The sequence below is a fragment of the Rhinoderma darwinii genome, chromosome 10 (assembly GCF_050947455.1).
Source record: "Rhinoderma darwinii isolate aRhiDar2 chromosome 10, aRhiDar2.hap1, whole genome shotgun sequence".
In the NCBI taxonomy this organism is placed as follows: Eukaryota; Metazoa; Chordata; class Amphibia; order Anura; family Rhinodermatidae; genus Rhinoderma; species Rhinoderma darwinii.
Genome location: NC_134696.1, coordinates 36,973,350 through 36,988,518, shown reverse-complemented (window position 1 = coordinate 36,988,518; position 15,169 = coordinate 36,973,350). Strand labels below are relative to the sequence as shown.

At 41.7% G+C, this 15,169-nt stretch overlaps 1 protein-coding gene across 1 annotated transcript in view; it reads right to left on the bottom strand.

Moving 5' to 3' along the window:
* Nucleotides 1-15,169, bottom strand: part of TMPRSS5 (transmembrane serine protease 5) — a 173,702-nt gene that overhangs the window by 1,006 nt on the left and 157,527 nt on the right. Inside the window, exons 14-15 of the mRNA XM_075840802.1 lie at nucleotides 13,496-13,638; nucleotides 12,941-13,093 (exon numbers count right to left, since the gene is read on the bottom strand). Coding sequence (XP_075696917.1) covers nucleotides 12,941-13,093; nucleotides 13,496-13,638 — 296 coding nt within the window. The remainder of the gene's footprint in view (nucleotides 1-12,940; nucleotides 13,094-13,495; nucleotides 13,639-15,169) is intronic.

The window sequence follows — 15,169 nt, the reverse complement described above, 5'->3', positions numbered from 1 at the left end:
TGATTATGGCCTTTTCTGTTGGTTCACACCCATATGGACTGCTTTGGGATGTTCCATGGTCTGTGTCCCCCAATGAGACAAATGAGAGAGCAGGATTTTTTTATTTTTTTTTCAAGTTCTTGCCGTTAAATCTTTTTCTCCTGCAGTCCATTATGGGATACAGCTCCCACCCCTTTTTTTTTTTTTTTATTTTTTTTTGTTCTCGTTATGAAGTTGATAAGGTTGTCCGTCGGATGTGGTTTTCCTATCTGGTTCCCGTGTTTTTCGGTTTACATGAGTAGCTCAGTGCCTGTAAGAGGGGTATATAATGTAGGAGGAGTCAACACTTTTTTTTTTTAATTTCTTTTATTTATTTATTTTATTCTTAGGCCTCATGCACACGACCATAACAAACCTCCGTTTTTGCGGACCGCAAAAATGGACCCTTTACGCGGATGAGTGTCCGGGAATTATGGAGCATGTCCGTTCTTGCTCCGCAATTGCGGCACGGACTCCTCCATAGAAGTCTATGGGGGAAGCCGAAATTGCGGATGGCTACAGAGGTGCGTCCGCAAATACGGATAGCCATCCGCAAATACAGAAGTGTTGCTTAGGCCCCATGCACACGACCGTAAAAAACCTCAGTTTTTGCGGACCGCAATTGCGGTCCGCAAAAACGGAGCAATTCACTTTTATTGAACACTGACCCCTTTCCGTAGCACTACGGAAGGGTGGCCGTGCCGTGGAAGTGTTCCGGGAATTATGGAACATGGCCGTTCTTTTGCATTTTGCGGGCCGTGCTCCCATACTTTGTATGGGAGCACAGCCCGAAAATGCGGCTGTCAGTCAGCGGCCGGCCGTGCCTGCAATCGCGGGCACGATCGTGTGCATGGGGCCTTAGTGTCACGCCTCCTAGTGGCAACAGCCACTGTGTCCCCAATGGACTGGACGAGAAAAGGATTCTATGGTGAGTATTGAAAAAATCCTGTTTTTTCCCCTGCAGAGACTGCACTGTATTTTATTCTCCTTTTTGTGTTCGTTAATAGCAATCATAAGTTTATAATCAGTAACCTTTCTAGCAAGTCATTTATTAAAACCTTTTTTACCTTGATTTTCCAAAATCACATATATGTAGAAATGGTATTGCGTCTATGTACGGTGCCACGTCTTCAGTATTACCAAATCTACACAAGGGATTGTCTGTGCTGTGCTAGGTCATCAGTATTACCATATGTAATGTGCTGTGCTATGTTCAGAATTACTATATGTACATAAGGGACAGCGTCTGGCTAGGTCTTCATTATTAACAAATGGACATAAAACACAACACGGAACATACAAATCTCCTTATGTACATACAGTAATACTAAAGACTGTGTAGCACATAGCAATACTGAATTGGTTATTTACCCGTGTACAGAAGAGGATGTGACTGCGCTTTTCTGTCTTCAGTATTAGGGTATGTTCACACGGCCAAATTTCAGACGTATACGAGGCGTATTATGCCTCGTTTTACGTCTGAAAATATGGCTACAATACGTCGGCAAACATCTGCCCATTCATTTGAATGGGTTTGCCGACGTACTGTGCAGACGACCTGTTATTTACGTGTCGTCGTTTGACAGCTGTCAAACGACGACTCGTAAAAATACAGCCTCGTCAAAAGAAGTGCAGGACACTTCTTTCAGACGTTTTTGGAGCTGTTTTCTCATAGACTCCAATGAAAACAGCTCCAAAAACGAGTTGGTAAAAAAATGAGTTGGTAAAAATGCGAGTTGGTAAAAAACGTCTGAAAAGCAGGGTCTGTTTTCCCTTGAAAACAGCTCTGGATTTTCAGACGTTTTGGTTGACTACGTGTGAACATACCCTTAGGCTGCAATAACTCGGCTATGTTTTCCTCTGATGTGTTCTTATTTCTGACACAGTATAAATGGTATTCACATGGACTGTTAATATGGCCCTCTGAATGCAGCCTTAACGTATGTACATAAGGGAACTTGCCTTGATATTTTTCACCCCCATATACATAAGGGGCTATTTCTATTTAAGGAAAAAAGTTTGAGGTCCAGCACAATTTTTCTTGTATATTTTCTACTTGCTATTTCTATTTGTCTTAAAGGGAAGGTGTGAGGATTTTATTTTTTATTATCATATTGCTTTTAATATATGAACAAATTTTATTTATTTGTGTTCTCATGTTCTACTTGTTACTGTGTTCTTACTTTTACTTCCCTATGGGGGCTGCCATTTTATTTTTATTTTTTTTCTTCGTCATTGTGTCGATTAATGACATATAGAGATGCTATACGGCACATACAACCCCATAGAGAATGCGAACGGGAGCCGTTCCATTCTTAGAAGCGTGCGCCGTCTGTGTGGGAATGGCGAATGCGCCGTTCCCTCACAGATCAAAACTAAGCTCGTTCGTAGAGTGAAATCCGGTGCCATTTTCGTGTGGACTGGAAACAGCTGCCGGACAGTAAGATGACGACTTGCGGCTTCTGGCCGTATATTCAACGAAGCGAAGGTGCAAGGAAGAGGAGCGTAGACCAGCGGCAGGTTATTTATGTTTGTGTATGATGTGTGTACACCACGTTCCAAATTATTATGCAAGTGTTATTTTTCGCTGATTTTCCTAAATAGTCGAAGCAAATGTCAGTATAATCTTCAAGCCATCAACTGTTTGAGTATAATGCTAATTTTATTGAACAAATCTAATGATAACAGATTGATAAACTCAAAATTCCCTGTTTCAAATGATTATGCACAACAGAGATCAAAACATTTTAAAGGTTGTAAAGAGAACTAAAATGGTAATTTGATGAATTTGCAGCACCAGGAGGTCATATTTACAGAAATCAAAAGCTCTTTCAATCAAAAAAAAACGTAGCAGGCCAAGTTACATGTTAACATAGGACCCCTTCTTTGATATCGCCTTCACAATTCTTGCATCCATTGAATTTGTGAGTATTTGGACAGTTTCTGCTTGAATATCTTTGCAGGATGTCAGAATAACCTCCCAGAGCTTCTGTTTTGATGTGAATTGCCTCCCACCCTCATAGATATTTTGCTTGAGGATGCTCCAAAGGGTCTCAATAGGGTTGAGGTCAGGGGAACATGGGGGCCACACCATGAGTTTCTCTCCTTTTATGCCCAGAGCAGCCAATGTTACAGAGGTATTCTTTGCAGCATGAGATGGTGCATTGTCATGCATCAAGATAATTTTGCTACGGAAGGCATGGTTCTTCTTTTTGTACCACGGAAGAAAGTGGTAAGTCATAAACTCTACATACTTTGCAGAGGTCATTTTCACACCGTCGGGGACCCTAAAGGGGCCTACCAGCTCTCTCCCCATGATTCCAGCCCAAAACATGACTCTGCCACCTCCTTGCTGACGTCGCAGCCTTGTTGGGACATGGTGGCCATTCACCAACCATCTACTACTCCATCAATCTGGACCATCCAGGGTTGCACGGCACTCATCAATAAACAGCACGGTTTGAAAATTAGTTTTCATGTATTTCTGAGCCCACTGCAACCGTTTCTGCTTGTGTGCATTGTTTAGGGGTGGCCGAATATTAGCTGTATGCACACTTGCAAACCTCTGGAGGATCCTACACCTTCAGGTTCGCGGGATTCCAGAGGCATTAGCGGCTTCAAATACCTGTTTGCTGCTTTGCAATGGCATTTTAGCAGCTGCTCTCCTAATCCTATTGATTTGTCTGGCAGAAACCTTCCTCATTATGCCTTTATCTGAATGAACCTGTCTGTTCTCTGAATCGGCCACAAATCTTTTCACAGTACGATGATCACGCTTACGTTTTCTTGAAATATCCAATGTTTTCATAGCTTGTCCAAGGTATTGCACTATTTCACGCTTTTCGGCAGCAGAGAGATCCTTTTTCTTTCCCATATTGCTTGAAACCTGTGGCATGCTTAATAATGTGGCACGTCCGTCTTAAGTAGTTTCCTTTGATTGGGCATACCTGGCAAACTAATTATCACAGGTGTCTGAGATTGATTACAATGATCCAAAGAGCCCTAAGACACAATACCATCCATGAGTTTAGTTGAAAAACTAATAATTAAATGTTTATGACACTTAAATCCAATGTGCATAATAATTTGGAACACGGTGTATTATGTTCGTGTGATACTGTCTGCTGAGCACTGTATCTAATCCTCCTAGCACTATGCAGTTGCACAGAAAATGGCGGCACACAGTGTAGGAGGTTTGAAGACCTTCAAACCCCTCCTTTTCCTGGCACTAGCCAGAAGAAGAGGGGGGGGGGGGGATTGTGTGAGGATCCTAGAGGAGAGGTGTGTCCACCCCAAATTTGCAGCATAAATCAATGAGGTTGCTTGACCACAGTGACCATGCTGCAATTTTGGGAACTGCGCCCTCTAGTGGCCAGCACATGGAATTGTTATAAATTAGAATCTAATTTATAATATTTCCTGACTTGTGAAAAAATTAAAACAATGTGTACAATTTCTAGCGACACATTCCCTTTAAGGTCGAATTCACACGAGTGTGTGCGTGCGCAAAAAACGTGGTGTTTTGCGAGCGCAAAAGGTCCATCACAGCTCCGTGTGTCAGCAGGGTATGATGCGTGGCTGCGTGATTTTCGCGCCGCCGCCATCATTATGACACTGTTTGTAAACAGAAAAGCACGTGGTGCTTTTCTGTTTTCATTCATAGTTTTTACTGCTGTTGTGCGAATCACGCGCCTCACATGCAAGTGCTTCCGTGTGATGCGTGAAAAATGCACAAATTTAGGACATGTTGTGAGTTTTACGCAGCGGACACACACGTGAAAATCACGGACTGTCTGAACGGCCCCATTGACTAACAGGTCCGTGCGAGGCGCGTGAAAATCATGCGTGTTGCACGGACGTATTATACGTTCGTCTGAATAAGCCCTAATACTGTGTATATTTCGCAATGCCTGTTTGCTGTAATTTTGTGTATATACGGTACGTATGCATTTGCCGAAATAGAGAATAATTGCAGCACTGGTCACTAGAGGGAGCTGTTTGTTCATGTCAGAATTTGCTTTACTACAACAAGAAAAACTGGAGATGGCAGAGACCATGAAATGGGGACACATGGGTTTTATTATTACTGCAATTTACCTTTACACAAAGCGCATAATTCCTTTAATACTTATCCAAGAAAACTATTAAACTATTTATTCTCTACAATGTCGACTACATGTCTAAAAGTGTGTGGGCACCTTTTCTAATGAAAGGATCAGGATGTTTTAGTTGCATCTATTCACACCAAGGAACCTGTGGACAAACAAACCGGTGCCGAAGTCTATTATCCCACATCAGTTCTGTCACCATTATCATATTTTTTTATTTTATTTCTTTTTTTTAGCATTCAGATACATGGGTGATCATTAGTTTTCAATCACTTTAGGACAGGCTTACAATTGTTTTTTTTTTTTTGTTTGTTTTGTTTTTTTACACCCTACCCTTTCTGATAGAAGCTGATCGATAGCTAATTGAAGACCAGAAACAAACTGACATCAGATGTCGTCCATCATCCATCATCCATCATCCATCATCCATCGCCCCGAGTGATAAAGGAAAAAACAGATCATGATGGCACTGATGAGAAGGGATGATGTAGTGTGGAATGAATTTAAGTCCCATGAAAATTATGATCCCTTATGTTTAGTTTTAACCAATAAAAGTAAAAAGGAAATGTGTGAATGTCAAGGCGTGTTAACTACGGATGATCATTGGGCTCTGTTTACACTTGCCTTGTGAGTGTTGAGGTTGCCATCGGGTATTTTGTGACAGTAATAGGCTTCGTTCACATCTGCGTTCCATTCTGACGGTCCGGCAGAGCTTCCTGTCAGAACGAGACCTGACTGAAAAACAGAAACCATAGGTTTCTGTTTGCATCACCATTGATTTCAATGGTGGCGGATCTGGTGCCAATGGCTTCCGTTTGTCTCTGTTGTGCAAGGGTTCAGTCGTTTTGAGGGAAGCTATAGCGGTCGATTTCAGTCAGGGTCCTGTTCTGAGGGGGAAGCGTCGATGGAACGTCAGAAGGGAACGCAGGTGTGAACGAAACCTAAATCGCACATTATACAGCGTTGTTCTTGCCAATAAAAAAAAAATACCAGAACCCTATTTAACGATTTTTACTGCCATAATACAACATTGGATACTACCACCCTAAGATACTTAGGAGATAGCGTGGAAAAAAAAACAACAACTTTGTGTCTACACCTCCCTAACCAATGCTTGATGTTTAATTTATATTCTGACGGGTGAAGTGAATAACATTGATTACCTTGTTACAATGGTATCTGTCAAGGTGTGGGGGTTATAATACGGCCAAATTGCAAGGCTAGACTGGGCCACAGCATCTCTAATACAACCGGTCTCGTGGGGGTGTTCTCAGTATACAGTGGTTAGTACCTGCCAGAAGTGGCCAAGAAAGGACAATCGGTGACCGTCCGGTCAAGGGTGCCGAAGGCTTATTGATTCACGTGGGCAGCAAAAGCTAGCCCGTCTGGTCTGATCCCACAGAAGAGCTACTCTAGCACAAATTGCTGAAATCGTAAACTCTGGTTATGATAGAAAGATGTCAGAACACACAGAGCACCACCACTTGCTACGTGTGGGACTGACCCCTGTCCACCGACAAAAGTGCCTACAATGGGCACATGAGCATCAGAGCTGGACCGTGCAAAAAGGCGGCCTGGTCTGATAAATCACATTTATGCGTGTGCGTCGCTTACCAGGGGGAAGAGATGGTGTCAGGATGGCCTATGGGAAGAAGACAAGCCGGAAGAGGAAGTGATGCTTTGAGCAACGTTCGGCTGGGAAACCTTCGGTCATGTCATTCATGTGGATGTTTCTTTGACTTGTACCTAAATATTGTTTTAAATCAAGTACACCCCTTCATGGCATTGATATTCCCTAATGTCAGTGACTTGTTTCAGCAGGATAATGCACCCCGCCACACCACAAAAATTGTTCAGGAACGGTTTGAGGAACATGACAAAGCGTTCAAGGTGGCGACTTGCCTTCCAAATTGACCCCTTCAGTATCCTAAACCACATAGTAATAAAGTAGATTATATCATTATTATGGTAATTATAAAAGGCTTGACCTTCAGGGCTATTAAATATTAACCCATAAACATTCAAAATCACTATGGGTTTCACTTTTAACCCTTTTCTCACCCTTGGTCACCAGAAATATGTGGTATAAACTGCTAAGCGACTCTAGACCCCCAGGGATAATACAGGAATACTATCACTAACCCTAAAACCATCTTATATAAAAATGTCATGTAAAACAGAAAAACTTGACAAAGTGAGTTTAATTTGGGGTGAACGGGGAAAGAGGAAAACTTTGTTGGGATTACAGTAACTTCAATGTTTAATTATGGGAAAAAAGGTTGTGATGGACCATTGCAAATAATCCTGTGTTGCCCTTGTCTAATACTAATGCAGAGCTCTACAGAAGACAGGTTGCTGTTCATTGCAGTCTCTAGTTTGTCCATGGACTCCAGGCTATACCCTGCATGGTTTCTCCTGACAGGTCTGCAGGGAAGCAACTGTTCTACATAAGCAGTTCTCAAATATGGTGAAGATACCAGAATATATAAAAAATGATCCTCTAAGCTCTATTACATGGCCTGCTGCTACACAGAAGCCGGGAGACTTGCAAAGTATAATGTGAACATTGCACAAGTGCGGTAACAGGGCGTTTTTGTCTGAGGTGAAGTACAATACACACAGAAGTCCCTGCTAGAAGAGCAATTATTTCTTCATTCTGCTGCTGGAGGATTGACTGTTTAATATGGTGATTTATGGAAGGGGGGACTGGGAGTTGTATGGCTGAGGCTGCTGGTAAATCATAAACTTGGATGTGATTTACCTTTTTGTTTTGCTGGTGTAAGCTTTGCTATCAAGTAGTCTGAGAGTTGTGAAGTGCGTAAGCAGGCAGCGCTCAGCAAATTACTGTGAGTGACAGGTCACATACTCTCATATCCTTCATTACCCCCCCCCTTACGCAGCGCTCCACCATTGACAAAAAGGTCTGCTTAACTGTGTCGTTTATCATTACAATGACGTAAAGGCAGCATTATCTCAGCTCCTGTTTATTAAGGGTCACCATGTTATTCTTTATAATCTGCACTTCCACTACAGAAAAAAGTGAGCTTCATGTCAATCTCTGAGTGATTGACACATCTCCATATTTTCTTTTCAAAGAGGTTCTGCTGCAGTGGCATCATTATGTCCAGACAGCAGGGGCATGTGCCTTGGGTATTATGCTTGGTGTCCCTGCCCAGCATTCTCCACCTTTAATTGTAATTTAAACTCTGGGGCATTGTGACTGGCATAAAGGCCCTGGTGGCTCTCATAATGGGTATGTGGTATAAACGACAAGTGCCAAAGATGCCTGGGTGGCAAGCTCTGCAGAGACTAGTTGACCAGATGGAAAAGACAGGGAAAGTGAACGACTATAATCAGAGAATGTGTCACCTGTAAATCCCTGGAGTTAATTGTTGTTAAGTCTCATCAGTTGTATTTACTGTGCGGTGGTGATTGGTTATTTTATTGTATTTTTTTTATATGATGTATGTTACACATTTATAACGAGGGTAATTAAAACCAGTGCCTAAGTCTGGCAACGTCTCTGTTCTGCAGCAGCTGGAGTGTTTATTGAGCAGTTTTGTAGTACCTGGAGTGTATTGTGATGTTCAGCAGCAGCTGGGTTGTTTATTGTGAGGCAGAGGCATGCCTGGGGGTTTAGAACTGGGAGAGGCAGAACACATCTGAGTGGACCCCCAACACATGTTTACAACTGCAGAGGTGCATTAGGTGTAAGTTTTCGGTGCTACTCTGTTTCTGTAAACTTTTATAGAAGTGAATGGGTGTGACGGAAACTGCACAGCATAGCGAGCTACGCTGTTTCCATAACTGCTACATGGTTTGTGTAACTTCCATTTACAATATAGTGTCTCCCCACACAGTATAATGCCCCTATAGTCGCCCCCACACAGTATAATGCCCCCATAGCTAACCCCACACAGTATAATGCCCCTATAGCTGTGACCCACACAGTATAATTCTCCATAGCTGTCCCACACAATATAATTCTCCATGGCTGCCCCATACGGTAGAAATGCCACCATATTGCCTATTAAAAATGATAAAATAATTACTCTCCTATTCCCGTTCCTATGACGAGTGGAGGAAATCCACTGAGCTGACAGCTCCCTGCTCCAGCATTGGATTTAACTGTATCTGCATCCTGAGGCCACCGCGACACAGTCTGCCACTATCTCAGAGGGCCTGGGGCCACTGACACCCCCACCTGCCCTCCTCTAGCTACACCTCCGTTGTGAGGTTGCACAGACAATGGAATGGCTCGGTTCTGTATAGTTGCCATGTTCTAAAGTCGAGACTCCCTCATTTGTATTGAAGTCTTGGTTTTTGAACCTGCTTTTTTTTCATGGACTCTTTATAAAAAAATCACGTCACGATGGACCTGTTGGTAACATCCATGTAACAAGCATATGGCATAAAGGTTTTACAGGGATTTTAGTAAATGGCAAAATGAACAATTTGTGCCAGGCAGCTGCTGCCAAGGCAAATAGGATTTGTATTGATTTATTAGTTGGGTTATTGACCCTGGGATGTATAATAATACTTGACATATTTCTAGTAAAAACCGATTTTATTCCCCTGGGTCAAAACTTTAGGATTGTAGCTCGAACTAAATAAGCCTATATTTTTCTTCAACCTATGTTACGTGTACGTTAGTGTTCAAAAAAAATAGCAGTGAGTTTAATAAAACAAATGCACTGGAAATCCTACACATTCAATTCCAAAACAATAACAACATTTATCCAGTTTGTGTAAATCCTTTACGGAAAGTAAAGAAAAAGGAATATTAGGCTGTTCAAAAAAATAGCAGAGGCAGCATTCTTCTTTACAAACTTGAAAATTTCACTGAACTAATATTTAGTGGGATAATCATTGTTTCTGAGAACTGCTTGACATCTGTGTTGCATGGAGTCGACCAACTTCTGGCCCCTCTGAACAGGTATTGCAGTCCAGGAGGACTGGACGACATTCCACAGTTCTGCATTTTTTTTTGTCACCCCATAAGTTTTCTATGGGATTGAGGTCAGGGGATTGGGGTTAAATAAGGGTATGTGCACACACACTAATTACGTCCGTAATTTACGGACGTATTTCGGCCGCAAGTCCCGGACCGAACACAGTGCAGGGAGCCGGGCTCCAAGCATCATACTTATGTACGATGCTAGGAGTCCCTGCCTCGCTGCAGGACAACTATCACGTACTGAAAACATGATTACAGTACGGGACAGTTGTCCGGCAGCGAGGCAGGGACTCCTAGCATCGTACATAACTATGATGCTAGGAGCCCGGCTCCCTGCAGTGTGTTCGGTCCGGGACTTGCGGCCGAAATACGTCCGTACATTACGGACGTAATTAGTGTGTGTGCACATACCCTAAGGGCCAAAATTGACACCTGTTATTTCACAGAATAAATGACTTCAAAATAATAGCAGTGAGGAGTTAAAATTGGTGAACAAGCCCCTTTCAATTAATGATTCAATTACTCAGAGCCAACACTTAGGACTTGCATGCCGCTCATTCCGGTTTTTTTTCTACGACTCTACTACGCTTACAAGTAAATTATTTGCTATGTAGAAATTGGATCACTTCTACCAAAAACATTGATTCATGAGGTTAATGATGTTGGACTGATATTTTTTGACTACTGTACATGTTCATACCAGTTTTGGAAGGTGATGGGACGAGTCTGAGCTCTTCATGACTCCACAGAAACCGCAGCGTCCACTAAGGAAAGTTTATGCCTAACACTATTAGAACAAAGTTAACCTTCAACCTGCATATCTGTTGTGTCTGGGTAATATGTTGGTTACCCCACTAGAGGACAAGACTTGGAGAAACAGATAATGATGACCCGTAGGCGCTCTATGTACCCCCATCTGGTGGCGTTTCGAATCTATGTATTATCCTAAGCGAAGCATGAACCCCCTAAGTATAACAATAGTACAAATAATAATGGACTCAAGTTTAACTCATGGGACCGGTGTAGATGGACACAATTTTGGCACCCTTCGTTTATATAAGAAGAAATGTCATAGCAAGAAGAGCATGCTGCCGAACGCCAGGATATGAGAGCCCTTACATAATGGAGAAGCCGAGCTGTTGTGTGACTCAGAAAATGATGTCCGCCATTTCAAGCCTGTGTGAAAACATATCAAATTTGTGCTTCAGCGCTTCGATTTGTTCTCAGCAGCTGTAAAACATCTCTCTGTAATAAAAAAAAAACCCTCCACCGAGGATACAGCTGTCAAAACGATTTAAATAAGATTTATTATATCACTTCAATAAGACAGAGCAAAAAAAAAAAGTTTGAGAGTAATTACTGGAGCAATCAATTCTATTAATTACATGAAAATCCACCACACATCTTTTTATACGCGGATGTGAAATGTAATTTAATTCACTTCATCTATGGATGTAGTTTCTAGAACATGGCCGCAAAAACCTGGCTATGATAACAGCGCAGTTTTATCTTTATTTGTAGGGATCTTCCACCTCCAAGGTGTCCGCTTCGTGATATTTCCTCAGAATAAAGACAAAATAAATTATTAGCTTGTTAACCTTTTAATTACAGACACCCTAAATCTCTCAAAACTTTTGTATATTTAGATGTAGCAGTGCCGATTTTGTCATTTGGCGCAATATAATCATTTGGGCAGAGCACAACCTACTACATCTTAGCTTGGTCTGTTAACATGTTGCAAAACAGTTACCGTCCCTGGACCCCAATTCAAAATGTCTAACATGACCCTCCACACCTACCATGTGCCATTTATAATACAGGTGGTTTCTTATGTGGCAGAGGGACTTATTGCACAATTTATGCACAAAGGCCGGGGTGAGACCGCTACCACCGCACCCCTAAATCTAAAGTAAAGCTCCACCTTGGGACCAGTTTAAAAATCCTATTTGAGAACTACTTTAATAGCAATCCTTGAATATGTATCTATCATTACAAGTAGGACCAATCTGGATAATATAGAAAATCACCAACAAGGAAATAAATTCACCCGCATATTTCCTGCAGGCACCATCAGCAGGTGTTATGTGGCATTTACAGCAGCCTGCATTCTGTGAATGAGGAATGAAGAGGTGCGGTCACAAATCCCCTCATAACATTGTGACAGCCCTTCTGCCGCTTTCACTTACAGATTGAGTCCTCTATTATGCTGAATCGGAAAAGGGGGGGGGGGATTATGTTCCTTGCCAGCACTCACGTCTTATACCCAACTGCTTCCAAATAACAGGTACCCTATAGGACATTGCTGATAATGCAGCCCTCTATCATAATGTATAACATGCTCCCTTCAAAGAGTGTTTCCCCTTAATTAAAATGCAAGCAAATTGTTTTTAGATAGCAGCCATTAATGGCAGCCAACCCAACTTTCCACAGATACTGAATGGCTAGTCTTACGCAAGCAGGCAATACTTTTTAGATGGAGATCTATATTTCCTGGAGCACCATACATGTAACAAGTGAACCCATGGCTTGGTACAATATCCACCTAGATTTCTGATGCCCACAAATATGGGATTTCATGGTATGTCTTACTGTATTACAAGTATATGTAATGTCCTTTATAAAACGGTCTCACATTCCCCAAAATCCCAGTAAATCACGTGCTGCCATAAATCCTGATACAGCTCTGCAAATCACTGGATAGATGGTTGTGAGATGCCAACACTACAGGTGTCCAGAGACTGCTCCGGTGTCTAGTCCTCCTGCAATGGAGACAAATCGTGTTCTAGTCGGTCATTCAGCTTTGGAAAGTTCTAAACGTAGAGGCCTAGAAGACCTTCACACAGGAAGTGAATATTACCTCAATGATCTTATGTATCCAGTCTAGAAAAGACATAATCTTAGTATATACACCAGGACGGTTGGGCTCGGCACATCCCATTCCCCAGCTCACCACTCCAACCAGACGCCAGGTGTGGTCAGTCTGACAAACCAAGGGCCCACCACTGTCACCCTACAGGAATAAGATTGGAGAAAGTGAGGTGAAGGAAACCCCTCATTACTCAAAATCACTTATTTTATGGCAACTAACAGAGATTATAGGCTGTAACAGAGCCCAAAACTATGTCCAGAATGTTCCTTGGATTTAATCAAATAGAGCGCATTTAGGATGTGGTGGAATTGGAGATTTACATAATGAATGTGCAGGCGACAGATCTTCATCAATTACATGTTATCACGTCTACATGGACCAGATTCTCTAGTCAATGTTTGTTGAACTCCTGCAGCCAAGAATTTGCGCTTTTCTGTCCTACCCATTACTAGTAATGTGTACCTAATAAATAATAAGGCCCAAGTGGCCACTGAGAGTATTTCCATATTTTATTTTTACTTTTAGTAGTGATTAATTTCATACCTGACAAGCATCAATTTTTCCATCAAGGTAACCTGCACAAAGCATTCTGGGAGTAATGTCGCCATCATATATGCAGGAACTGTTGCATTTCTTAGTACTAATGAGGGGAACCATGGCTTCCTTCAGACTTCGAGGCATGTGTGCTAAAGAGATAAGATACACATGAATCTGTTCTATATCTTCTTAAAGCCTAAGGTCGGTTTCACACAAACCTAATGCGGCCACAATTTTGCGCCCACATTACAATCTATTACGTTGTGGCAGTGGTGCGGGTTTTTGTTTTCTGAGAGGGATCCATCTTCCTCCCCCCTGCCCCTCTGACCAGTGATTGGCGGACTGCTGTACACTGCTGAGGGGCAAGGAGAGCGCTCCCCTCATAAATACACCAGACATGTCTATATCATGAGTCCAATTCTTTGATAGCTCATATTTGCCAAGCATCACAATATTTGTCTCATGACAGACCCACTTTAAGTCAAAACCAGAAGGGCATTGAAAAGAGAAGTAGAAATCTTTACATTATAATTTTTCTGGGCTTAGGATCCACTCAATAACGCTTGTGAAATCCTGACTAAACCCCCTGTGGTTCTACTAAGCCAAATTTTGATCTCCGTAGGGATCTATGTAGATCTAAGGGTATGTTCACACGGGCTATTTTCAGCCGTTTTTCGGGCCATAAAGAACCTCCAGAAACCTCTTATTATTATTATTATTATTATTATTATTATGTATTTCTCGTTTATATAGCACCAACAAATGGGCAGCTCATGGGCAGTCTTTAGATATAGCGGCTTTTACCTGCTTGCACAATGTTATCATTAATTACTAGAGAGTATTCATTCGTAGCTACTACATACATAACCTAGTTAAAACATTTCTTAGTTGTCTCTTATGGGTTTGAGGATGTAATATAGATAGACCTTTGAATCTTTCAACATGTATTCAACAGAGAGAGCACTTTAATTATCACACAAACCCGGGAAGAACTCATTTCATTAATAAAATCAATAAAGGTCATGCACAGTCCATCTATGCCAATATATGTAACGGACAGTGAATACAGCATCTGTACCATTGTCAATGTGCATGCAGATACGTCCTTCCATACCTTCGCTCTTAAATTTTGCGAGGCGAGCTATAGTTTTCTTATCCTGAGATGTGTGGCACGAGATGACCAGCTTTGAAATAAAACATGATTTCACAATATCTCGTCAAGAGATATCTATGCTTTATGTGTATGTTTGCCACCCTGTGGTTGTGATGTGAATTGGAGCCTGGCAACAGTTTTGCTAGCATGTCGCGATATCGTATTGAATTTGTTTCATGAGAAATTGAAGTCCTTAACTAAATTTAAGCAAAGGTAAACACATCTGTACAGTGCTGGAAAAAGTATCTGTGCCCTTCCAGATGTCCACAAGGACTGCGTATTTATTACACTGATTGGTTTCTAATCTTAAATGAAGTGCACACCTTTCTATTAATGCATCTAAAATAAAAGAAATAACGCAACTCTATAGACATTCTTGGTTTAAAAAATTGCTACAATTTTGTGTCTACAGTTCCCATATAGACCTATGTGCCCGCAAACATACGCTGTGTAGTTTGATCCTGCAATCATATTCTATTCCAGCAGCTCCTACCAGAGTTATACTCCCTAATGGACGGGAGTATAAC